The sequence below is a fragment of the Stegostoma tigrinum genome, chromosome 20 (assembly GCF_030684315.1).
Source record: "Stegostoma tigrinum isolate sSteTig4 chromosome 20, sSteTig4.hap1, whole genome shotgun sequence".
Classification (NCBI taxonomy): domain Eukaryota; kingdom Metazoa; phylum Chordata; class Chondrichthyes; order Orectolobiformes; family Stegostomatidae; genus Stegostoma; species Stegostoma tigrinum.
In genome coordinates this window covers 49,904,443-49,930,392 of record NC_081373.1, presented here as the reverse complement: position 1 = coordinate 49,930,392, position 25,950 = coordinate 49,904,443, and the positions used below count along the sequence as shown (strand labels likewise).

At 39.4% G+C, this 25,950-nt stretch overlaps 1 protein-coding gene across 1 annotated transcript in view; it reads left to right on the top strand.

The window, feature by feature from the left end:
- The window catches only part of ipmkb (inositol polyphosphate multikinase b), a 98,365-nt gene extending 80,434 nt beyond the window's left edge, over positions 1 to 17,931 (top strand). Inside the window, exon 6 of the mRNA XM_048551151.2 lies at positions 12,352 to 17,931. Coding sequence (XP_048407108.1) covers positions 12,352 to 12,983 — 632 coding nt within the window. The 3' untranslated portion in view covers positions 12,984 to 17,931. The remainder of the gene's footprint in view (positions 1 to 12,351) is intronic.
- Positions 17,932 to 25,950: the final 8,019 nt, after the last annotated feature.

Sequence of the window (25,950 nt, the reverse complement as noted above, 5' to 3'; positions counted from 1 at the left end):
TCCAGATATTTATTGAATTCACATTCCACCATCTGTCTTGGTGGGATTCGAACCCTGGGTCCCCACGTCCCCAGAATGTTATTTAGGTTTCTGGATCCAGTGTTAATGCCATGAGGCCATTGCCTCTCATGTACAAGTAGTTTAAAATAAAGGATAATCTTTTTTCCCCAGTCTATCCAACAGAGACATTTAGAGAGAACATTGTTATAAGTAATAGCAGACCTAATTATAGAATGAAAGATGGTTAATGATCGACAAGTTTACCTAGCCCAAATGGAACCTATCATTCAATTAATTCCTAATAATTTTGCAAGCAAATGCTGAAACAGTTAGAATTGTCCCAGTTGGTCAAACAACAGAAAGGTCATCAATACTGTTTACTATAAGCTGTGTGCTTTTAGCTGAGCTAACTTCTCCTGTACTCCCATGGACATTTGGAGTTTCTTGGTTATATATATGATCCATCTGTGTGTATGAGATGGACAGATTAGATGTATGCATTCCATAAATTCTACAGGTGCCGAATTTTTTTTTGTGTTTTAAACATGAAGATGGGTTTCTCTTTGTCTGCCTTTGTTTTGGTCTGCTCGTTTCACCAAAATGTTTGTGAAACCTCCAGTCGCCCTGTTCATCACTCAATCCTGATGCCCAGTTTAGTAGCATTTATTGTTTTCAATCTTGTTGCATTCTCTAATATTTAAAAAAAAGGAAAACATTATGTATCCCTATACTAAATTGGGAAACTGTTTGTGTCATAACCAGTGTTAAAAATGAGTTACCTGGTAGCACTGATTCGTAGCCATCTGCAAACTGCACAATGCATTAATATTGAAGCGTTCAGACTGGTAACCATACTTTCCTCTATGACATTTACAATTATGAGACTGTTCAATGAGCAATACTTCTGTCCTTAAGGTGTTAACTGCCTGAACATATTTGCTTTGTATTGCTAAATGGATATTGAAGCTTGACTAATTTAGCAGTAGTAGATCAAGTACAACCTACTATAAGGCAGTAGACATAAAATAAAGAATAATATTTATCATCACTGCTTAAAAGAGCATAATGACTCTTGCAGTTCAAGTATCCCTGCAACTACTCTCATTGTTGGTTACTGCAGGTGTCAGCTTCCATTAACATTAGTGGATATCATGTTGTGGGCTGAAGATTCTCACCTCTTCAGTATCCCAAATTTAATTACCTCATCATTGATGATTATTCCTTCAGCTGCTAAGGCCTAAAGTTCTAGAATTGCTGTCTGAAATCTTTCCATTCCTCCATCTCTCATTTCTCCTTTCAGGTACTCATTAAATCATAGCATTATGAACAAATTTATGATTTGGTATGATTTTGTGTCAAAATGCTGAGCATAAAATTTACAAGCAATACGTTATTCAGCCTGTCAAGTTTGCTCCATCGTTAGGTAAGATCATAACTGATCTGATAATACTCAACTACACTTTCCTTCCTTCTCCCCATAACTTTTAATTTCCTTACTGATTAAAAATGTCTATCCCAGCCTACAGCCCTCTGTGGTAAAGAATTCCATATATTTACTATACCTGGAGAATAAAATCTCTTCCTGATTTCTGTCCTAAATGGGCCACCCCTTGCTCTAAGATTATGTCCTCTAGTTCAAGGTCTCGGCACCTAAAGGAATAATCATCGACGATGAGGGAGTTAAATTTGGGATACTCGAGGTGAGAATCTTCAGCCCACAGCATGATATCTACCAGAGTTAATGGAAGCTGACACCTGCAGTAACCAACAATGAGAGTAATTGCAGGGATACTCGAACTGCAAGAGTCATTATGCTCTTTTAAGCAGTGATGATAATTATTATTCTTTATTTTATGTCTACTGTCCTGTAGTAGGTTGTACTTGATCTACTACTGCTAAATTAGTCAGGCTTCAACATCCATTTAGCAATACAAAGCAAATATGTTCAGGCAGTTAACACCTTAAGGACAGAAGTATTGCTCATTGAACAGTCTGATAATTGTAAATGTCATAAGGGAAAGTATGGTTCAATATAAATGCATTGTGCAATTTCCCCACATCCTACTCCGCCAAGCTCCCTAATTATCCTTTATGATTTAATAAGAGAGTCTGTCTTTCTTGTAAACTCTAATGAGTACAGCCAACCTACTGAATTTCCCCATGGCAGTAACTCCATACCTGGGATCAACCGAATGAATCTGCTGTTGACTGTCTCCCATGACAGTATATCTTGCCTTGGGGATCAAAATTTTCACACTATTTTAGGTGTGGTCAAACTAATGCCTTGTATAGTTTTAGCAAGACTTCCTTATTTTTATTCTCCATTCCCTTTGAAATAACAACCACCATTCCATTTGTCTTTCCCATTACCCACTGAATTGCCTCCCACAGTGAAGCAATCGCCTAGTGGTTTATCACTGGCGGATGGTGGGATTTGAAATCAACAGTAAAAATCTGGAATTGAGAGTTTAATGACAACCATGAATTTATTGTCAATTGTCAGGAAAAGCCCATCTGGTTCACTAATGCCCTTTAGGGAAGGAAACTGCCTTCCTTACCAGCCTGGCCTGCCATTGACACCAGACCCACAGTAATGTGGTTGATTCTTTCCCAGCCATAGGGCAATTAGGGATGGGCAATAAATATTTGCCTTGTCAAAGATATGCTCATCCTATGAATAAATACAAATAAAAGTTTGGGTGCTAGCTTTTTGTAATTCATACACAAGAACCCCTTAGTGCCTCTGTTGTTTGATGCAGCTACTCTACAGTATCTAGAGATGTTATAATAAGTTAAAGATGCTGTGTTAGTAATTTTGTTATATTGCTGAAGCATTCGCCAAATGTAATAAGTTATCTACGATAACCTGATCCTGCCAACAAAGTGAAATTATCAGACTCTTTGGCCAGGGCTGTAAAGTACTTTAAATAAAAGTAATTGAACACAGGAACAAGTTAAATTGCAGCTAACCTTTTCCTGCTCTATTCAACTACATAGAAATATTTCAAATAATTTAAATAATTGATATCTAAGAATACTTTCTCTTCCTTCCATCTCCCCGTGCCCCCCAACTCGCAAAGAAATTCAAACAAAGCAGATGTTGGCTGTATGTACTGGCGTGTCCCTTCTTATCTCAGTACCTTGTTTATGTGGCTTCCGAGTGAGTTACAGGCACCGAGGTCTCATGTAGATGGATTTGAACCATGTAACTGGAGGACTCATTACCTCCCTTTGATGAAGTACCAGTTCCTTAGCAAACTGAACTTTATCTTTGCAATCATGTCTTCCAAACAGGCTGAGAAAACCGATATGGTACCAAGGTAGGATAGTGTGCGGTTTGGAGGGGAACTAGCAGGACGTGGTATTCCCATGCATCAGGTGCCGTTGTCCTTCCAGCTGGTAGCAGTCATAGGTTTGGAAGGTTCTGCCATGCAATATGTGAGCATTAATTGCATTTCCTCACCTACAGGAATGTGCTGCAAATGCGTGCTCTGACATTTAATTCTATTTGCTTTTCCCTTTACATTGATTAATGACAGTCAGTTAGTAAGTCTTAATCGCATACACTTCCTGGTGGCTGCAGAGCTGCAGTTCTAAGTGTATTTCAGAATTATCAGTGAGAATACACATCTCTTCCCAATGAGATATCAATGAGAAACTTATCTTTCAAAATTCTGGGGTTAACTTCCTAGTCAGTATGATGCCCTTTCGAATAAAGAGCTTCCTTATTTCTATTAATGGTCCTTTATAGTATTTCAGTACTCAAAGTAATGAAAGGCAGCACCTGTGTTTTTTAAACAATGTGGAAGTTGCTTTATTATCTGTCTATCATCCTATCATGGCTACCTAACTTCTCCTGAGCCTGCTTAGTCACAGCCTCCCAAAAAAAATGAATGTCACCAACTTTGTCATATTCCATTCATGGCCACTAATCCTCCAATTTTATGGCCACTGGATTTTAGTACCTGATGTTAAATTTCTCTCCTGTTGGTTTCCTTTGCCCAGGCTGTCTTGCCCATTGCAGTTGTCTTATTTCACACCAAAGAAGATGGATATGGTGGTCATCTCTGCGTCAGGTTGCCCCTGCAGAAGCTCCTTCGAGTAGTACCCTAGTGTCCCAACCATGTCCAATCATTTCATTAATGACATTCCCTCCATCAGAAGGTCAGAAATGGGGATATTCACTGATGTTTGCACAATGACCGGCACCATTCACGATTCCACATATATCTGAAGCAGTTAATGTCTAAATAAAGGCAAGCGGCCTTTCAGGTTTGGGCTAGCAACTGGCAAGTAACATTCACATCGTACGCGTGCGAGGCAATGATTATCTCCAACATGAGATAACATGACATGATCTCCAACACTCCTTGACATTCAATACCATTGCTATTGCTGAATTCCCCCACCCTGGGGGTTGAACTAGATTAGTCATATAACTACTGTACGTCAAGAACATATCAGAGGCTAGGAGTCCTACAAGTGTTCACTCTACTATCTAGAACGCACATGTCAAAAGTGTGATGGAATACTCCTCATTTGCCTGGTGTTCAGCTCCACCAACACTCAAGAAGTTTGATACCATCCAAGACAAAACAGATCATTTGATTGGAAACACATCGAAAGCATTCACTTCCTGCACCACTAGCAGCAGTGTGTACTATCTACATGATGCGGTGCAGAAATTCTGTGAGCCTCCTCAGACAGTACCTTACAAATCTATGACCTTCACCATTTAGAAGGACAAGGACAAATAGAGCAAATGTAGAGAATACCACTGCCTGCATGTTCCCTTCCATGCTACTCACTATCCTGACTTAGAAATATTTTGCCATTCCTTCAGTCTTACTCAGTCAAAACCCTGGAACTCTATCCGTAACAGCGTTGTGGATGTATCTACGCCAGATGGTTTGCAGCAGTTCAAGAAGATACCAAGGATTGGCAATAAATGCTGGCCCAACCGACAACAGCCACATACCATGATTGAATTTAGAAGTAAAATGGTTGTATTGGACCCACCGTCTGGGGTTCTGAATCCTTGCGTCACTTGATGCCAGTTGTTCAGCCCCCATCTATATACATTACCTCAATATCCATTCTTTTGCATATTTTGGACACCTACCTTGTATGTGCAGTTTTTCTATCGAGAGACACATGGAGATTATATCAGCTAATTGATCTCCACTTTTTAAAAATTAGTCATGTCTGCAAAAACTGGGTTAGTTGGTAGAAATAAAGCAAATCAAAAAGAAATAAATTGAGATCAGTTGCCATAATCTGGATGGAGAATTACACTGCTTAAGGTTTTTTTCTCTGATCTACTGATCATGGGATCTATGATTTAAGACAGTAGTTGAAATCATGTATAAATAGCAAAAATAGCAGGAAGTACCACTGTCCACCGGTACACCCTTTGAGTTACTGGACCAGTGCAGATCTGGTTGACGTCCAACATGTTGCCCTCCATAAACATAAAGGCATCAAAACTCTGGCTGTGTTTTAATTCACCCCAAATCCTGTTCTATGCTTTCACAATGCTCTGACCTGCAATAGCACTCAGTCTTGCAGTGTCTTGACTTTAGAATTCTTGTCATTGATTTTGAATCCCTCCATGACCACGTCTGTTGCTATTTCTGTCATCTCCCACAGCACCCCCCGCCCGCTGCACGCGCAAACACTCCAAGATATTTGTGCCAATCTAATTCTGGTCCCTTGTGCATCCTGATTTTAAGTGCTCCATTCATAGCTGCACCTTCGGTTTCCTAGGCACTAAGTTTTGGAATTCCATCCAAAACCTCTCTGTTTCACTTCCCAGTGTCCTTAAAGCTCAACTGTTTTACCAAGCTTTTTGGTCATGTGCCTCAAAAGCTATGAATGTCTGAAATTTTATTTAACAATGCTCCTGCTAAGTGACTTGGCACATTTTATTACATTGTAAATGTAAGGACTTCTTAATTAACATCCATTTTCAGGCCACTCATGCAAATGAATTACACTATGGTCTATCATATTTGTACTGGCTTTTGTGGAAACTATCTGATTATTTAATTCCTATGCTCTTTCCCATAACAATTCTTCTTCCTTCTCAAGTATTTATCTAGCTATCTTTTGGAGTCACTTTTGAATCTGTTTTCTGATGGAGTTTTCCAAGTCATCTATGGAAAAGAAAACACATCTATTTGATGTCTTTGGTACATTTGCTAATGATCTTAAATCTTTGTCATCTGGTTACTTACTGTCAGTGGAAATTTCATCCTATCTATTCTGATCAAATCCCCTCATAACTTTGTACACATCTGTTAGGTCTCCCTTTGATCTTCTCTAAGATGGAAATAGGTTTGGAGATGTCAAAATAATTAAGGATCATTCCATGCCCTACAGCAATATTTGAGTAATGGGTTCTGGCATGGACTCAGGAGGACTCCATGTTGTACGGAGTTGCTGGGAAAGTCTGGATCCCAGGCTTTCAGTAGGGCATGCAGTTTTATAATGTAACATATTAATACTCAATCTCCTGGTGCTTTTGTACAATGCAACTGTCAAAATGTTCTCATTATTTTAAGGTGCACTCACCGGGAGAAACAGATGGGCTTTAGGCAATGCACAGGACCAATATCCTGCTCTGCATTCAAGTAAGGTCTTCTGGACCTGAACAAGTTAGAATAAGGTCACCCTAGTACAATGCACAAAACTGCCCCACATCTGTTGTCATGGGTAACCCTCAGGATACAACTTTAGGTTTTGGTTTTAGTTTTCTAAACACAATGTTAAAACGTTAAAGGTGTGTAGATGAACGTTGGGTATTTAGTACTGCTACTTCATTAGACAAAAAAATCAGAGGATCTATGCTTGTATGTCTTGGTTGTTTTTAATTGCTGTCGAGTTTGAAATCTGCCTTCAACCACAGTTAACATTATTGTGCCATGCTGAATATCTGTCGTACTGACAAAGGCACAGTGGCCTCCAGTTCCAATTCCTATTGCAGTCCTTATGAAAAGATTTCCCTTTCAGCTTTCACTGTGCCTTCTTGGGATAGAACATAGCCAAGGAATTATGCTGTTGTTACTTGGTCTGGCTTACATGTGACTCCAGACCCACAGTAATGTGGTTGATTATTGAATACTATCTGAAATCGATTAGCAAACTGCACAGTTGTATCAAACTGCTACTGGCAGGACAGCTGCACCAGGGGTGGTGGCACAGTGGTATACAGTTGGAACAATGTTTACCTAGGAGTCCTCAACATTGACTCTGGATCCCATAGAGGCTCAATACATCAGATCAAACATGGGCAAGGAGACCTTTTCCTGATTTTTACCTCTTTCCCCCTGATTGGTTGATGAATCTGTACTCCTCCATGTTGAACACCACTTGAGGAGCCACTGAGAGTGACAAGAGCACAGACCATGCTTTGGATAGAAGACTGCAATGCACCGGTACTGGCTGAGCTTGTCTAATCTTAAAGGCCTTTAAGTGCTGGACTGGATCTGCAGAAGAGATAAACTTGCTTAGCCATGTATTCACCAATCTACCTGCCACAGATTTGTCAGTCCATGACAGCATAGGCTAGGAGTGTCTACTTCATAGTAGTTGTACAAACAAAGTCACACCTTCACTGTGACACCCAGCATCATGTTGTGACAGCACTACTGTGTCTATCCCTGTAACATTGCCATCGTGGTCAAAAGTCACATGACACCAGGTTGTAGTCCAGCAGGTTTATTTGAAATCTCAAACTTTTATAGCACTACCCCTTCATCAGGTGAAGTGATTATCATAATTGTCAACATGTCATGAGACCAGCCTGAAGTGGATGCGTTGGAGCAAAAGCAGGCATACAAAATGAGGTGCCAACTTGGTGAACCTACAACACATGAGTATTTGTGTGCCATACACGAGAAGCAGCATGCAGTAGACAGAACTAAGTGATCCTACAATCAACAGATTAGATCTACTCAACTCCTCTTTAGAACCTTGGTTCAAGCATGGAAAGATGATCAAAATTCCAGAGGTGAGGCGAGAGTGACTGCCCTTGACATGAAGACAGCATTTAACCAAATGTGGCATCAAAGTGGCCTGGCAAAACTTGAGTCACTGAGAATCGGGGAGAAGTGTCACTGGGTTGAAATCATATCTAGCACAAACGGGAGATGGTTGTGGTTTTTTGAGGTCAAGCATATTAGTAGCAGAACATCACTATAGGAGTTTCTCAGGTTAGCACCATGGATCCAACCATCTTAAGCTGCCTCATCAATGACTTTCCCTCCATAAAATGATCAGAAGTGAAGATGTTCTCTGATGATTGCAGAATGTTCGACACTGTTCACAACTCCTCAGGTACTGAAGCAGCCTGTGTCCATATGCTGCAAGACTAGGACAATGTCCAGATTTGGGCTGATAAGTGGCAAATAATATTCACGCCACAGAACATTCTGGGCAATGACCACGTCCAACAATGTAGAATCTAGCCATTGTCCCTTGATGTTTATTGCTGTATACCCCACTAACAACATCTTGAGAGTTACCATTGACCAGAAACTGAACTGGGTTAGCCATTTAAGGAATGCAACTAGAAGGGTAGGTCAGAGGCTAGGAACTGTGAACTGGAACTATATTAATGTTCTTTCACTGTTGCTACAATAAATTTCGATCAGCTATTTGTTAATTAGGGGAGGCGATGGCCTAGTGGTATTTTTGCTGGCCTGTTAATCTAGGGACCCAGGTAATGTGCTGGGAACCTCAGTTCAAGTCCTGCTATGGCAGATGGTGGAAGTTGATTTCAATTTTAAAAATCCGGAATTAAGAGTTTGATGATGACCACAAAACTATTGTTGATTGTTGGAAAAACCTACCTGTTTGCTAATGTGGGAAGGAAATTGTCATCCTTACCTGGTCTGGCCTATGTGTGATTCTAGATCCACAGCACTGTGGTTGACTCTTAACTGTTGTCTGAGCAATTGAGGAATAAATGCTGGCCTAGCCAATGATGCCCTCATCCCGTGAATGAATAATAAAAATAAGAATTATCATAAGCATGGAGCATCCTGAAAATGTTTCAGCAGAAGCAATCCAACTCATTTGATCGTCTAAAGAAATCAGAGGAATCATGCCCCTTCCTACCTGGTTACATCCTTCCACTTTTGGTTGGCACTACTGACTGTAGCTGGTTTCTTGTTTACTTCTCAGCCGAGGGACACTGTTACTAATTATAGTATCCTAGATATTTCCCCGGCTGATTTGGTTTGGGAATAATTGTCTTGTCTGTATGTTACTTGTGTAACAGCCTCCAGGAAATGAGTCCAAACCCTACTGTGTCAATTTGCGAAACTGAACGCCCACGTTTGGACTTTTGTGAAATTGTCCTGGAATAGTGCTGGATATTAATAAAAATGCAACAACCCAGTAACATTCTGCAGGAAACATTGCCCCCTACCTCATCTAATCTTATATGACTGATCCCACACTGTGGTTAACTGAAGATGCGCCCTCCAGCAACCTGACAGGACATTGAGGAATGAGCACTAAATGTAGACTTGCCGCATCCTGAGAATGAAAATAAACATGGGTATTAAATCCATTAGTACTGTAAAACATTTCCGTATACCATGTAGTTGTAGAGGGTAACAACAGTTTTATGAATGCCTGTCTTTTTCTTCCTTGTGTGCCTTCAGGCCCAATATGATCTCAATTGTGGAGAGATTGTTCTCACTCCTTAAGTGACTTGTCACTAAATCACTGAACCTTTATATTTTGAAAATAAATCTATTTGTATTATAGTTTCAGCTCCATATCGTTAATCATGCAGCTGCTCTAACTTTGGTGTCATTTTCCTCCTTGTGGGAATATGGAGACAAGCACTACCTGATTCCTCATTGTACTGTACTAGGCCAGTCTTCAGCTGCTGCTTCAGTGGCCTTCTACCACCATAAGGTGTGAATTGGGGATGTTTGCTCATGATTGTATAGTTTCATTCACAACTCTTTAGATTATTAACAGTCACTGTCTTCATGTAGCAAGGTCTGGACAACACACAGCTTCGAGCTGATAATTGGTGAGAAACATTGGTGTCAGGTGTCAAACTTCTTTAGCAGTACCTTCTAATCCTGTGACACTAACATCACAGGACAAAGGAAAGTTCTCCTGCAACTCTTATAACATCCTAATTTGAAACATTTTATCAGTCCTTGAGCATTACTTGGTTAAAGTTCCAGAATTCTATGGGTTACTGTACTCACTGTGCCCACAACACACAGCCCAAGAAGTCTACAGCACAGAGAAAGTTCTGCAAATTGTGATGTTTAAGAGACAAATTAGATGGAAATGCTCAAGAAAATGGATCAGTTTTGACAATTTCTTCTCGTTGACTTGATTTAAAATGGCAGACACTACAACCAGACGCAAAATTAAGCTTTTTGACCAAAAAACGCTAAGTATCGTAAAGAAACATTTGTGTGCAATGAATTGATATGGTCTGGAATGTACTGCCTGAAAGAGTGGTTAAACTGATCCAATAGTAACTTTGTACAGGGAATCTGACAAATACTTGATTTGAATTAAAAAAAAGTATGGGCAAAAAGCGAACTCTTACAAATAAGCTGATACAGGCAGGATGGACCGAATCACTTCTTGCGATGTTGCAGACTAAGAAGCCAAATTGTACTCATGCGCTTCACAACAGATTGACTGACAGTGGTAGCCATAAACAAATGCAGAGAAACTTGATAGAGGTGTACAAGATGCTGAGAGTCATAGATAGAGTGGATGGTCAGAGACATTTTCCCAGGGTGGAAATGACTATTACTTGGGGACATAATTTTAAAGTGATTGGAGGAAGATATAGGGGAGATGTCAGACGTAGGTTCTTCACACAGAGAGTAGTGGGTGTATGGAATGCACTGCCAGCAGTTATAGTGGAGTCAGATACTTTCGAGACTTCTAAGCGACTCTTGGAAAGCACATGGAGGATAGTAAACTGTAGGGTATGCAGGGTAGATTGATCTTAGTAGGGTAATACATCGGCACAACATTGTGGGCTGAGGCACCTGTACTGTTCTATGTTTGACCGTAAAAATACCATTTTCGTTATTGAACTGATGCAAAATCTCCATATGAAAAAGTGCCTTTATTTTGGTATAACATGGTACACACTTCCTGAGGGGAAGATGTTTAACTTCATGCTTATATTAGCTTTTGTAGTGAGTTCAAGTGATTTGACTGTTTTAGGAAATTTCCCATTGCATTCAATAACTTTTTAATTGCAGAAATTGAAACTTTTTGTTCTAGAATTCAAATATTTAGCACACGATCTATAAACTGTAAAAAGAATTGGTCAGAGCTAGTGTCTCTGGTGAAATGGACAGTGAATTTAATATCTTTTTCTGGTGATAAATCTTTACACGCATGCTTAAGTGTCATCAACAAATGCTCTTTCCAACTTAAAAATCATACTGTTAATGTGGATGGTTATAAAGGCTGACTGTTTAGTTTATAAAATATTGACTATGAACTGTAATGTGAGCAAAAATTTTTAATGTGTTATATGTGGCAACCGGGATTTGTATGTATTAGGATTGATGTGATGGTCTGTCAGTTCCATACAGCAGCAAATTTCATCTCACTTCTTCTATACAGATGCTTTGAAAGAGATCAGTTGTGTCCAGATACTTCTCAAATGGACCGAATCAATGTGCATGTGCCATGTAGTTATACTACCAGGTTGTGCTGTCCAGTTTTCTATTCTTAGGAGTCTAGGCAGTGTCAACTGTGGTTCTGTCTCATGTGAGTGAGAAGGTTGCAGGTTAAATCTCAGTCCAGAGACTTGAGGAAGTAGTGAAGGCCAATGCTGCAGTGCAGTCCCAAAGGAGTGCTGCACAACTGGAGGTAGCGTTCTTCAGATGAGATGTTAGAAGAAGGCCCTTTCTGCACTGCTGCCCGCCGCCCCAACTGGGCATAGCATTATTTGAAAAAGAGTAGAAGAGTTATGCCCAGTGTCCTGTCAAATATTTATCCCTTGATCAATAGTACTAAACAGATTGTTCATTATTGCATTGCTGTTCATGGGACATTCTACCTTGGCTACCACATTTCCCAAATTGCAAAACTACTTAACTGTTAAAAAGTATGTTGGGAGATTCTGTGGTTGAATAAGGTGTTCAATAAATGCAAGGGTTTCTACTTCGCACGCAACCTCCCAATACACATGTTGCTGATCTGCTGTTCTGCTTGCCTGCTTCAACAATATCATCAATGCTGTTCTGGAGAGAAACATTGCTTTCCCATTTTCTTTTAATAGTAAGAATAGGAATGGAATTGTGCTTTTCACTTGAATTTTATTTTGCCAATCTTTCTCAGGTCTATCAAGATTCTTCCACGATGGAAGCTGTTTGAGGAAGGACGCTGTTGCGTCAAGTATTCGAGAGGTTGAAAGGATACTGCAGTGGTTTGAGAATCAAAGTAAGCTCTGTTTCTATGCAAGCTCTTTACTGTTTGTTTATGAGGGATCACCTCAGCTGACAGCGATGGGTGTTGGAGATACACCCCATAAACTAGCAGCACCAAAGGGAACAAAGCGAACTGGTGAAGTAGTGGAACACAACAATAATGTACATGTCATGAACTCTAGTGAGAACAGAATGGTGGAAGCTTCAGTTGGTCAGAGCCTTTCCAATATGTACGCACTTCACAGGAAGGGGTGTTTCAGAGCACATCAAAGCATGGTCCCACTGCAATTGAAGAATGCAGAACAAGACCACAGCATATGCAAATGCTTAACTCTCATTTCGCCTGGACAGCCAAATGGCAATGAAATAAAACAATTGGAGAAGGATTTGATGCATACCTCCAGCATGTTTCAGGAGCCTCCACAGGTTGATGTAAGAATGATAGACTTTGCACATGTGTTCCCTAGCAACACAAAAGATGAGGAGTACATTTATGGGCTAAAACATTTAATCAGTGTGTTACGAAATATGCTGGATGATTAATATTTTTAATTTTTGATGGGTGTGTTGGGAACAAGGAAATAAATGAGGAGCAATTTTATTGATTTCTGCACAAGCTCTGATGCTTAATTTTGTGTTTCTAATGTGATTCCAGGTGTATTGTATGTGCTTTTCATTGTACGGTACTTCTGGTGATTGATCTAATATATGTAATAGCTCAGGAAAATTTATCAACTCATCATTGACAGCCACTGAAACAGTTCCAAAAACCTACAGAGGGCAGCTGAAACTTAGCAACTGCTGACAAGGAAATTCATGAGCTCCCACTGTTTGCAACAAACCCACAGACTTCAATGATGGTAATTGGTTTTTAAGATATGTAACCAACTGCCTACCAATCCTAGGCATGGAACTTGTGCCTATGGACTAATGCTATCTTCAGTGAAGACCAGGTTAGTCAGATTTAAGATTGTTTTGGGGATGTTGCTGCCACTTTTCTGGAGATGTGTTTTTATTAGCCTTTTTTAAAACAGTTGTGTTACAGTGATTCATATGGAAAATTTGGTCCCAATTATGTAAAGTAGAAATTGTCAATTGCATCTTTGTTTTCATGGATTCAGCTAGTATTCCTGGAGAATTTCAGTCTTGCAATAGCTTGTTATGTTATCAGTGTAATGTAAGTTAATGCACGAGCATCAAGTCGCCTGGGCTCCTGCAGGTTAAGACTTTCCACAGGGTAGAGCAAAATATGCATATTATCTTTTTACAACTTCTTTCCTTCAATTTTTAAGTACGCTGACATCTGCAGAAGTTGAGCTGAGAGAGGAGGAAACAAAATATGTTTTGGCAAAGTCCATTCATCTTCCTGCCTTCGTAGTTCAACTTGCATCTCTGAACGAAATATTCAACTGGATTCTTGTAATTTCTCCTAACATTGGGCTACTTTCAAAATGCACACACTTTGACTTGTTCACATGTTTCATTTGGTCATTTATTACTAGTGATCTATTGTGTTGTTATTTCCAAAATTAACTTTTGAGCACCCAGTTTCACTAGTTATGATTTGATTTTATTTCACTTTCCGCTAGGCTGATGTTTGGGTTTGCCTTTATAAAACAGTGCATTTAAAATTGTCGCTGTGTTGGACCCAACCACCAGTCTAAGAATATTCATTACTTGAACACTAACTTCTCTGATCAATGACCACTGGTATTGTAGCCTTCACTGTTAGAATGCTGAGTGAACCAGCAACTGCAGTTGTACAGTATATTTATGACCGCCATAACTGACCTGTGACTCCAGTAAGATGACCCCTGTCTTTGCTAGTTGTGTAACTGATTTAATTTTCATGATTTACATTTGTTTGGTGGAACTCTGTGACAAATTTTTGCTTTATTTTAAAGAAAGGCCAAATGCTCAAAACTAGTCAAGTTGTATATTTGGGAAAAAAAATCATGCAAGCACTAAAACTAAAATACTTGTTGCAGTTCTTAAAAATGCACTAGATTTCAGAATATTGGGTTCCATTCATTACAGTTTACATTTGCACAAATCAGTATACTTTGGTATTTTGATAGCGTTTTAAATTATCTCCACATTGCTATCACTTACTTTGTCAGGGTTCAGCAGACGAATGTTGTGACAGGAAATGTGGCACAGTAGTAATTAGTAGTACAAGTGAATAATACATATAAAGATTGTTTGTCATTTTAAATGTATTGACCAAATAATGTATGCTTTTTCTAAAAACAAAAGTTAATTCTGAAATATTTTTTAATTGTAAACTATGCTTTTTTGTATGTTTGTTACTGAGAAGTTTACATTATGCAGCTGTACATTCCTCATAGTCCCTGCTAAATATTCTGTTCCTCAGTACTACTATTTGTGAAGACTTTAAAACAAAAGATTTACCTATTTTATTCCTCGAAACTTGAGGATGATTTCGGCTTGATTGTTTTCTACTTGGTCACAAGTCAAAGTTGTCAGTCCTCTTAGCATCTATGTGCATTATAAGGGACAAACAGAAATGGCTTCAGTTTTAAATGGATCAAGATTTCCTTCCACCTATTCAATTAGATTCTAAGGAAAAAAAATGCTGCTGAATAACAGTTGGCATTGGGAATATCAGCAGGCTTTAGGTTGCATGTTTTTTGTTGCTGTCCATTCAAATTTGCTTAATTTCATCAGTTCTACAAATCTTATTTCTTTCCCTAAGACTGAATTGTATTTTATAGTTCTAACAAGTTTGCCCATGCTGTTGGGTTAAGCATCAGATCTTTCGCTGATTGCAACCTTGACTAGAGGTTGGTGAGTCATGATGATGTGATCTGTTTGAACTCTCTGGGCATCTATAATGGGCAGTTCAAAGAAAACCTATGAAAATACCTTTCACTTCCAATGTATAAAGAGACAAAATTTACTAATTTAGTTGCTTCGAGATTTTTAAATTTGGTAATTGTGCTGGCCACAACATTTATTTAACATTTCCAATTACAGTCATTCAAAATTGTGTCTCATTTCCCCGTGAATTTGCAGCTGTTTGTGTAACATTCCTGAAATGACTGGTTGAATAGGTGGTTGACTTTGTGTGTGTCAGCTGTTAGAATTGGGCATTCTGTTGTACTGGTTCATCTTTTGCAATATGTTCCTTTTCATTTGAGGATTTCAAATCTCGCTTTATATCATCTCATAATAGGTCTGTTATGTGAGTAATATCACTATTTATTTGTGGTGTGCTGTTCAGGGTCACGCTGTTTAATGTAAGTTATGTTAACATAGGAAATCTGCATTTAAGTGCTGGCAAGCAGTCACAATTGTCACTAAATTGGATTTGATTTGTTTGTTTTCAGTCATAGTTTGTACTGTAAATTTTGGTGTGACCCATCTATACAATGGAACCTCTTTTTCAATATAATATTCTGTCACATGTTATTCTTTCAAACAATTGCTGGAATTTACTTCATCACTGAAGGTGCATTTATTTTACATGAATACAGGTTCCATAACTCAAGATTAAATTTGAATTCTTTCAAAAGCTTTTGCAAAGATTGTTAAGCCCATTTTTGTTTTGTGACTCCTTATTAAGACTTCATTAAAGTTCTGCATTTTGATAGTAAGCATTACCTGAAATCATTTAGGCATTCTTTCACTCAATAAAACTTGTAGCATTTAAACATCCTTTGAACTGCCGTTTTGTTACAAGGTCAAAAACTGGATCATTGCAGTAGAATCCTCATGATGCAAAACTTTTCTGTCAGAAAGAAGGCATTTATTTATGAGCTGATTTTCTTTCTGCAACTGCCCTGAAAGGCATTGGGAATAAATTATATTTGAGCAATTATGGTTGCAACCTGCCCATCAGTGATCTTCCACCGAACCAGAAATTCTGCATTTGACATAAAGGACCTTCAGTTGATAAAGCAACAGAAGTTTTGCACCCTAATATGTTGCAATGACATTTCCCTCAATAAAATAAAGTCTAGTGAACAAAATGAGATTATTCAGTATTCAGGCGACAAAGCTGTTGAGAAATTAACGTTATGAAATGTAATTATTTTGTAATAATTGATCATTTATGCTGTTTTGTAAATTTCCCCTTTTAAAATAATCTGTATTGAGGTGAAAGTTACCTATAATACAGTAGGTATGTGTAAAATGCAGCTTCCAGAGATAATTTTAAATAACTAATCTACGCAATACTTAAAAATTCTTCCCTTTTACTTGGAAACTATCTGAAAGTTTACCAGTTGGCCCTATATTCACCAGCTTAATCTTGATTAAATTAGTCACTGTTCAATGAAGTTTGCACTGCTTCATGTAAACTGTACGGTATGTTTTGTCTTTTGTTGTTCCAAATCAATACCGAGTACAAACTTGACATTTTAACAGTGGTGGGTTTTACACTGATTGAAACTGTTCACATTTCATTATACTGAAAGTGGAATGAAGTGAAGATGGGTAGCCTCTTTTTGCATCAGAACACACTTGTCGTTTGTCATGAAGCATGGCATCAAATAGAGAACAGTGCATACACCAGACCTCAATCTAATTTCAGCTTGACTTGTTCCAAATGGAAGTTTGCTGTCATGTACCTGAGAGCGAACTGTGAAACTCAATTGTTAATTTAAATTGCTTTGATTCAAATCATTATTGAGTCCCAACATTCAGCATGTGGCCTTGGTAGGATCTTTGGGATTAAGAGCCAAGTTTTAAGTTGTTCTCCCTGCATTCCCAATGAAGTGAGAAATTTATTGTCATATGAAATGAACCTAATTTTCCTTTTTATTTAATGAGTCAGCATCCTTTTATAATGGTTTGACTATTTAGATTAGGCATTAAATTTGAACACAATCGACTTTGTCATTCCTGTTAGATCAGTTCCTGCATAAACTAACATTGCACACCATTTGGTTCAAGTTAATGCAAAATTTATCAGTCACCTTAATTTACAGTTAATTTATAAAATGTTTGTATTTCAGCAGCATTCTTGGATGAATCATGACTTGCTTTTAACAGGAGCATTTTGAAAGCGTGTTCTCTTAATTTTAGATAAAATACAATTTTAGTTGCAGCCTAGAAGGGAACAAGTGGGAATAATGCCCCTTTTGTTACTGAGCTAGCACACAGACACTTTAGTATTATGGGAAGTTCGCTGGAATTGGTATGAAAATATCAGAAAAGCAGTAAGTGCACATTCATATACTGTGGTTATTTATAATCAATCATCCATAACGTATCTCATCATAGTCTGACTTATCTATCTTCAAATATAAAATGAGTTGTTATCCTTGTGATGAATTATATGCATAACTTGTTTTGCTACAGGTGGAATGTAATGGGTGCTACTTGTTTTACAGAGGAATCAAAAGTACTAACTGATGATGATTGCTTACTTTTGTAATTTAATATGAGAAAATATTTAGATAAATCACATGGCTGTATATTTGGCAAAAATGGAATTAGTAATAAACTTTCCGTAAATAATGCAAAATTTGAGTTTGTCATCTCTTGCACTGGAGAATTGTTGGTGGAACTAGAATGGGAGAGTTAATTAAAGAGAATTGTCATACAGACCTGATTTCAGTTTTTTGGGTATTATTGCTACAATGGGCAATGCTTCTGGACGTCAAGAGGTAGACGGCCGAGATCTGAGAATTTACTTGCCCTCCGTGTACAAGTAGCAACAACTGTTTGGTTAATGTGTTGTAAAAGTTCCTAAGTGAGTCTTCAATATTTTCTTGAGCAAAGACAGAATCTTTTGCAACAGTATCAGGATGACGAGCAGCATTGACATTTCTAACTGCATTTAATTTATTTTTGCCCGATCAGTCAGCCATAACCCACTCAACTTGTTTCTCAAACAATTGAGGCAAGACTTCCAACTTTATATTGATTTGCTCCTGACCTTTTCTGTCACAGTACCCGTTCAGCCTTTTGGATTTTGTGACATTGTAATGTATTAGAAAGTATGTGTCAGTCAGATTCGAGCTTAGAAGACCATTTTAATGTTGTGAAAGCCGCAGTTCATTGATCCTATTGTTAAGTTTGAACTTAAAAATAAGTCTGCAAAGGTCTGAAAAGGTTACGTTTTGATCACTTGAAAATGCTTTGGATTGCAGGTTATGCTTCCGCATTGTTAGTGGACTGAGAACCAGGAACGCTTAGCCTAGGGGAAAATAAGTGTGCAGTTCTTTAAGAGTAGAAGTACTACCAAGGTGGGCCGAAAATATGCAGGGAGTTGTCCATTACAGTCAGAAATTTTAACTGATGAGCTCTCAACAGCAACAATTTGCATTTATTTTGCCACTTTAGAGTTGTACAGCATGGGAACAGACTCTTCAGCCCAACCTGTCCATGCTGACCATGATCCCAGTTAAACTAGTTTCTGCGCTTGGCCCATATCCCTCCAAACATTTCTTATTCATGTATTTAACTGAATGTCTTTTAAATGTTGTAACTATGCCCGCATCCACCACTTCCTCTGAAAATTCATTCCACACCATTCAACGTGGGGGAAAAAAGTTGCCCCCAACCCTTCTTTAAATCTCCCTTCTCCTCACCTTAAAAATATGCCCTGAGTCATGAAATCCTCTGCCCCTAGGGAAAAGATACCCGCTATTCACCTTATCTATGCCCCTCATGACTTCATCAAACTGTATAACGTTTAAACCTCAACCTACTATGCTGCACTGTAAAAAAGTCCCAACCTAAGATGGTCTGATCCCAGGTTAGATCCCTAACACCCATTGTTTTAGGAAACTGTCCTGAATACACTTTGAGTCTTACCTTGTGGTTATCTCTGCCAATTTTATTTGGCCAATCTATGTGAAGATCAAAGCCACCCATGATTGAAATCCCTCCTTTTCACTGGTATTCATTATCTCCTGCTTAATTCTGTGTCCTGCAGAATGTTGTAAAGTTTGTCAAGATGTACTCAGGATGGACACCAAGCCTCCTCAGGTCATCTTGGGACAGGCAATCAAAAGCTCACTCAATGAGGTGCTCTTTAAACGTTCCATAGGAGACAAGGCAGAAATTTGAGTGATGGTTTCCAGAGCTTTGGGTGTAGTCATGGCTCTCAGAGATTATATGATCATCAGTGATGCCCAGAGATCAGAATTGGAGTGGTATGAGGCCTAGGGCAATTCATTGAGCAGGGAAAGCTTAAGCAAGGAATAACTCACACAATCGGCCCCATGGCAATGTTCTAATTAGTTGAGCCTAAAGATAAACCTTGGATTGACGCTTAGAAAGAGCATAAGAAATAGAAGCAGAAACAAAAGTCCTTAGATCCTGCTCCATGGTTAAAAATGATAGTAACAAATCTGTGACCTCCTTTCCACACCTGTCCCCAGATCTCTTGATTAATTTTTTTTACAACAATCAACAGTTTTTTGGCCACAATTACTGAGACAAATTAATTGAATTTGATTTCCACCAGTTACTTTGGTTGAATATTAATTTGGGCCTTAGGGTTGCAGGTCCAGTAACATTACTCCTTCGCTTTACATTTAAAGAAAAATTTCCTTGACTTGAACGTGCTCTAACCCTCTTAGTTATAAACCCTCTTCTAAATCACCAGCTGAATGACCTGACATAATCCTGGTGCTAGCATGGTTTGTTGGGGCTTGTCTGAAAGGAACAGCTTCCTTTAACATCGGGATTGGTGCTGTGTCCTTTGAATAGAAGCCCCTGCCTCCCATACCACTCTTTGAGCTACACGTTCAACTCTCTGATCTTTTGGGCTCTGTAGCGGTTTGCATGTGGCTCAGGTAGCAATTCAGAATTTATTAGATGTGAGGTTCTTGAACTCTAGCTCCTTAAGATCCTTCAAAAATTTTGCTAATATTGCTGGTTTCCAGGTAAATCATGATGACTGGATCTCCTCCTCCCACTTCAATTTTTTTTCAGCCACAGTGAGACGTCTATAGCTCTGCTACTGGGCTGGCAATACAGCATTCAGCCTCCTGGTCACGGCTGCAGTATCTATCCCCTCGACTATACTATATCCTACGCCCTACCCACTGCATGAATGGCCTCCATATGTTGCCGCTATGATGAGTTTGCTTATCAACAGCAGGCCTTCCCCTGTCCACATAGGCAGTAAGAATCTTAGATAAGGACAAGGAGCTGAGGCTCCTTCAGCCCTATACTTGGGATCTCCTGAGCCACGTGTCTTGCAGTCACGCTCTCCTGTCCTTGATCATTCGATGTACTACTACCTAACCTAAGGAGAACTCCTGACTTGTACTTTTGCCAAGGAGTATATCTGTCAGTCAGTCATAGAGCCGTATAGCACCGAAACAGACTGTTTGGACCAATTCATCCATGCCAACCAAGTTTCCAAAACTAAACTAATCCCATTTGCTTGGGTTTGGCCCATATCCTCTAAACCTTTACTATTCATGCACCTGTCCAAATGTCTTTTAAATGTTGTAATTGCACCTGTATCTGCCACTTTCTCTGGAAATTCATTCCACACATGAACCATTTTCTGCGTGAAAAAGTTGCCCCTCAGGCCCCTTTCTCCTCTCACTTTAACAATATGCCCTCTAATTTTGAACTCCCACAGCCTAGAGAAAAGATTCGCCTTATTTATGTCCCTCAATATTTTATAAACCTTGAAAAGGCCACCACTCAATCACTGACACACCAGTGGAAAGAGTCCCAACCTATCCAGCCTCTTTATAACTCAAACCCTCCAGTCCCAGTAACATCCACCTTCCGGTCTTTCAGCACCTCACAAATGGCTTTCAATGATAACAAACATCTCAGCAAGAGAACCAGTATTCTCCTCCCTAGCTTCCCACAAAATTTTGGGATACACCTCGTCAGGTCCCAGGGATTAATTTATCTTTATGCCTCTTAACACCTTCAGCACCACCTCTTCTCTAATACGGACACTTTTCGAGACATCACAATTATTTTCCCCAAACTATCTAGCTTCCATGTCCTTCTCCACAGTAAATACTGATGCAAAATATTGAATTAGTATCTCATTCATCTCATGTAATTCCTCACATAAGACAGCCTCATTGATCTTTAAGGGGCCCTGTTCCCTCCCTAAAGAATAAAAGAATTAAAGAATAAAAGTTATTCCCTTGCCCTTCATGTGTATGTAGATTCTCCTTAATCCTACTTGATAAAGCTATCTCATGTCCCCTTTTCTAAGTTTACTCTTACTGCCCCGTTGTCATTTGTAGGGCACTGTACAGGCAGCATGGTGGCTCAAGGGTTAACATTCCTGCGTCACAGTGTCAGGGATCCTGGTTCGATTCTGCCCTCAGGTGGCTGTCTGTGGAGTTTGCACATTCTCTCTGTGTCTGCGTGGGTTTCCTCCCACAGTCCAAAGGTGTGCACATTAGATGGATTGGCCATGTTAAATTGCCCATAGTGTTCAGGGATGTGCAGGTTAGATAGATTAGCTATGGGAAATGCAGGGTTACCGGGGCAGGGTAGGGGGACGGGTCTGAATGGGATTCTCTTTGAAGGGTAGTGTCGACCTGATGGGCTGAATGGCTTGCTTCCATACAGTAGGGATTCTATGGCCATCTTCCATACAGTAGGGATTCTATGATCCCAACTGTCTAAGTCCGACAGATGCCTCCCTTTTTCGTGACAAGAGCCTCAATTTCTCTTGTCCTCCAGTATGTGTCACTGAGGACTGTATTCACCTGCACTTTTCCAGCTTTGTGCCACCTCTAGAAAACAGTCTTTCCATGTTAATCTCCTAGGGTCCCTCACTTTAAACTTCTCTGCATTGAACTCTCTCTGCCATGGTTCTGCCCATTTCATCATCTAGTCGAGATCATCCTGAAGCATATAACTATCCTCATCACCATATACTATCCTTCCAAACTTTGTCCCTGACTTGAGTTTAAGAAAAGGGGGCACAGTGGCTCGGTGGTTAGCGCTGCTGCCTCACAGTGCCAGGCCAGGGACCCGGGCTTGATTCCACCCTCTGGCAACTGTCTGTATGGAGTTTGCACATTCTCCCTGTGTCTGCATGGGTTTCCTCCGGGTGCTCCGGTTTCCTCCCACAGTCCAAAGATGTGCAGGCTAGGTGGATCGGCCATGCTAAATTGCCCATAGTGTTCAGGGGTGTGTCGATTAAGTGGGTTATAGGGGGATGGGTTTGGGTGGAATGCTCCAATGGTCAGTGTGGACTTGTTGGGCTGAAGGGCCTGTTTCCACACTGTAGGGATTCTATCTATCAAAAACAATCTTTGGGGGCATCAGTGAAAATCATTTCCCATTCTGAAACACTTAGTTTGTAGCCTTATTCATCAGTTCCCCCTTAATTCTATGACTTTCCTTCTAAATTAGGTATGTTTACCACACTTTTTTGAATGCCTTAAAGAAGTTTACATACCCAACATTTACTACACCAGTACAACTACATAAAAGCAAAATACTCTGAATGCTGGAAATCTGAAATAATAAAGAGCAAAAATGCTGGAAAATCTCAGGTGACCAGAAAGCATCTGTGGAGAGCCACAGAATTAACATTTCAGATTGAGAAGCAGGTTCTGATGAGTGATATTTCGAACTGTAATGGTATTCTTGGTGTCATAGTTGTAGAGGAAAGTGTTAATGAAAAGCTAGAATACTTCATTTGCCACCAGTTGCAAAGTGTACCTGTCTATTGTATTACATGTAAAATTCATTGGAATTGACCGCACAAACATTTAGGTGCAAAAGTGGCTCCATTCACATAGATACAGATCACTGTTCTGATGAAGGATGCAATCTGTCCAGATTTAGATAACTTTTTTCACAAAAGAGCACCCGGTAAATTTGAGGCTTATTGTCACAAATGAGCACAACATGCTTGTTTGACTTTATACTGAAGACAAATCAATGATTGTCAAAGTCTGTTGCTGGCTTTAGTTTGCTTGCAATGTTTGATTTATTTAGTTAATAATAATAAATGAAAGTGACTGAGAAGAAATTGCTCAAAAGCTGCCTTGATCAGTCTAATTATTTGTCATTGTTCTGTCACGCACTAGCGATTTTTCAGTGCTTCATTGATTAAATGTTTCAAGATTTTTCAAAGCAACATTGTTAGTAAATGGTATATTTATGTGAAGAATTTTAACAGTGCAGATGGAAAGCTGCAAGAGGTAAGATGTTTTAATTTTAAATTTAGTTAAGTTAGATGAAGTGCTATTTGTTCAAGGAACAGAACCAAGCCGAATAGCTCACAATGAAGGAACCAGATAGGATAATGAGCATTTTATTATGCTCGAAGTTGTTTTGATCTGTGTAGAACAAAAAACTATCAGGGAACAAAATAAAAGTTAATATCAAAAGGCATGTATTTATTACAGACTAATTGCATCTAACTAGTCTGAATTTTTTGATGAGGCAACAGAGAAGGATGATTTAGGTAGTAAAATAGAAATCCCATCTGATCTCACTCAGCAAATTAAGCTAAACTTCCTGTATACGTTTCTGTTTAACTGCAATTCAAGTTAAACAGGTGCTTGTGGCTCGGACAGTTAAGCGGAAAATGTGGACCAATATTCCAGTACAGGACTGAGGGAATGCTGCAACTTTGGAGCCACCATCTTTTGAATGAAGATTTAGACACACATCTTCTGGTATCATGAGGTCAACATGCTCTATAGACATCAATTTACTACTCCCCAGACACTTTCCTTGTTCAAATGCAACAAGATCTGGACAAAATCCAGGCTTGGGCTGACAAATGGCAAGTGACGTTTGTGCCACACAAATACCATCATCAATAAGAGACAATCTGACCACTGCCCCTTGACATTCAATGCTGCTACCATCACTGAATCCCCTACTATCAACATCCTGGAGTTACCATTGACCGGAAACCCAACTGGATTCACCATATAAACAGTGGCCATAAGAGCAGCTCAGAGGCTAGGAATACTGTGGCAAGCAACTCACCTCCTGACTCCCCAAACCCTGTCTGCCATCTACAAGGCATAAGCCGAGAGTGTAGTGGAATACTCATCACTTGCCTGGATGGTTGCAGCTCCAACAATCAAGAAGCCTGGCACCATCAAGGGCAAAGCAGCCCACTTGATTGGCACTACATCCACAAGCGTCCACTCCCTCCACCACTGATGCTCAGTAGCAGCAGTGTGTACTATCTACAAGATGCAGTGCAGAAAGTCGTCAACAATCCTCAGATGGCATCTTCCAAACCATCTAGAAGGACAAGAGCAGCCGATATATGGGAACATCACCACCCCCAAGTTCCTCTCCTCACCATCCTGACTTGGAAAAATATTGCTGTTCCTTCATGGTCACTGGGTCAAAATCCTGGAATTCCCTACATCATGGCATTGTGGGCCAACCCACAGCAGGTAGACTGCAGCAGTTCAAGAAGGCAGCTCACCATCAACCTCTCGAGAGCAAGTAGGGATGGACAATAAATGCTGGTCAGCCAGCGATGCCCACATCTCATAAATGAATTTTAAAAAAGCAATCTTCAATAAAGACACTTTACACTTAAGACTGTATAGATATTAAAAATATCATGAAAGTGCAGGAGTGTTTTCCTGCATACCTTCTACAATATTTATCAGGGTTTGGGGAGACAGGAGGTGAGTTGCTTGCCACAGTACTCCTAGCCTCTGAGCTGCTCTTATGGCCACTGTGTTTATATTTATCAATCAGTACCATTGAAACAGATTGAGCAATACCATTTTGATATTTGGTGTTGAGGTTGGGGAGGGAGGTGCTAGTCATATGCAAACTGGTTGCGCCATTTTCTACACTACAACATAATCTCTATTTCAAAAGTATTTATCTGGCTGTAGATTGTTTTAGAATGTGCTGAAATTGTGAAAGGTGATGGGTAAAGTGCATGTTGTTCCTTCGTTTTTACAGTGAGAATGAATCTTAGATATGGATATTGCAAAGAAATGACAACTATTTGAAAACAAGACTTTACACTTAAGTAAGTTCCTGAAAAGAGTCCAATTAATGAATCAGTAAACAATCAATTTATTTTAGGCAATGTTAGATGAGGGGAGGTATTGGGTTAACTTCTCAGTAGTTTTCACATAGTGCCATGGGGCTATATGTTGTTATGGACCAGACTAGACCCCCTCACTATATTTTTTTAAGAAAGTAGTCTAGACCCTAGCTTTTTCCTATTTTAAAGGTAGATGTGAAGTGTATATTCCAGATGTGATGCAACTGGTCAAATTACTCGACGTTAGGCAAAACACAATTTATCTAATAATAGATACTGTAACTATTACTGATTAACTGTTCCAACCTAGCAAAATCCCATAAACACAACAATTGACAAAAAGGCACATTCAGATACAGATTCTCACATGCAGTTCTCCTTTCAAGGAGGAAAGAAGCACCAAGAGAAGATTCAGAGAGTGTCGCAGCTAGGAGACATTCACTGATGTTTCCAACTTTTTTGAGACCCTAAGGGCTTCGGCTTAAAACTGAACCTAAAAAAAACTTTAAAAAAAACTACAAGGCCTGGTCTGCAAGACCCAGGCTACTTCCA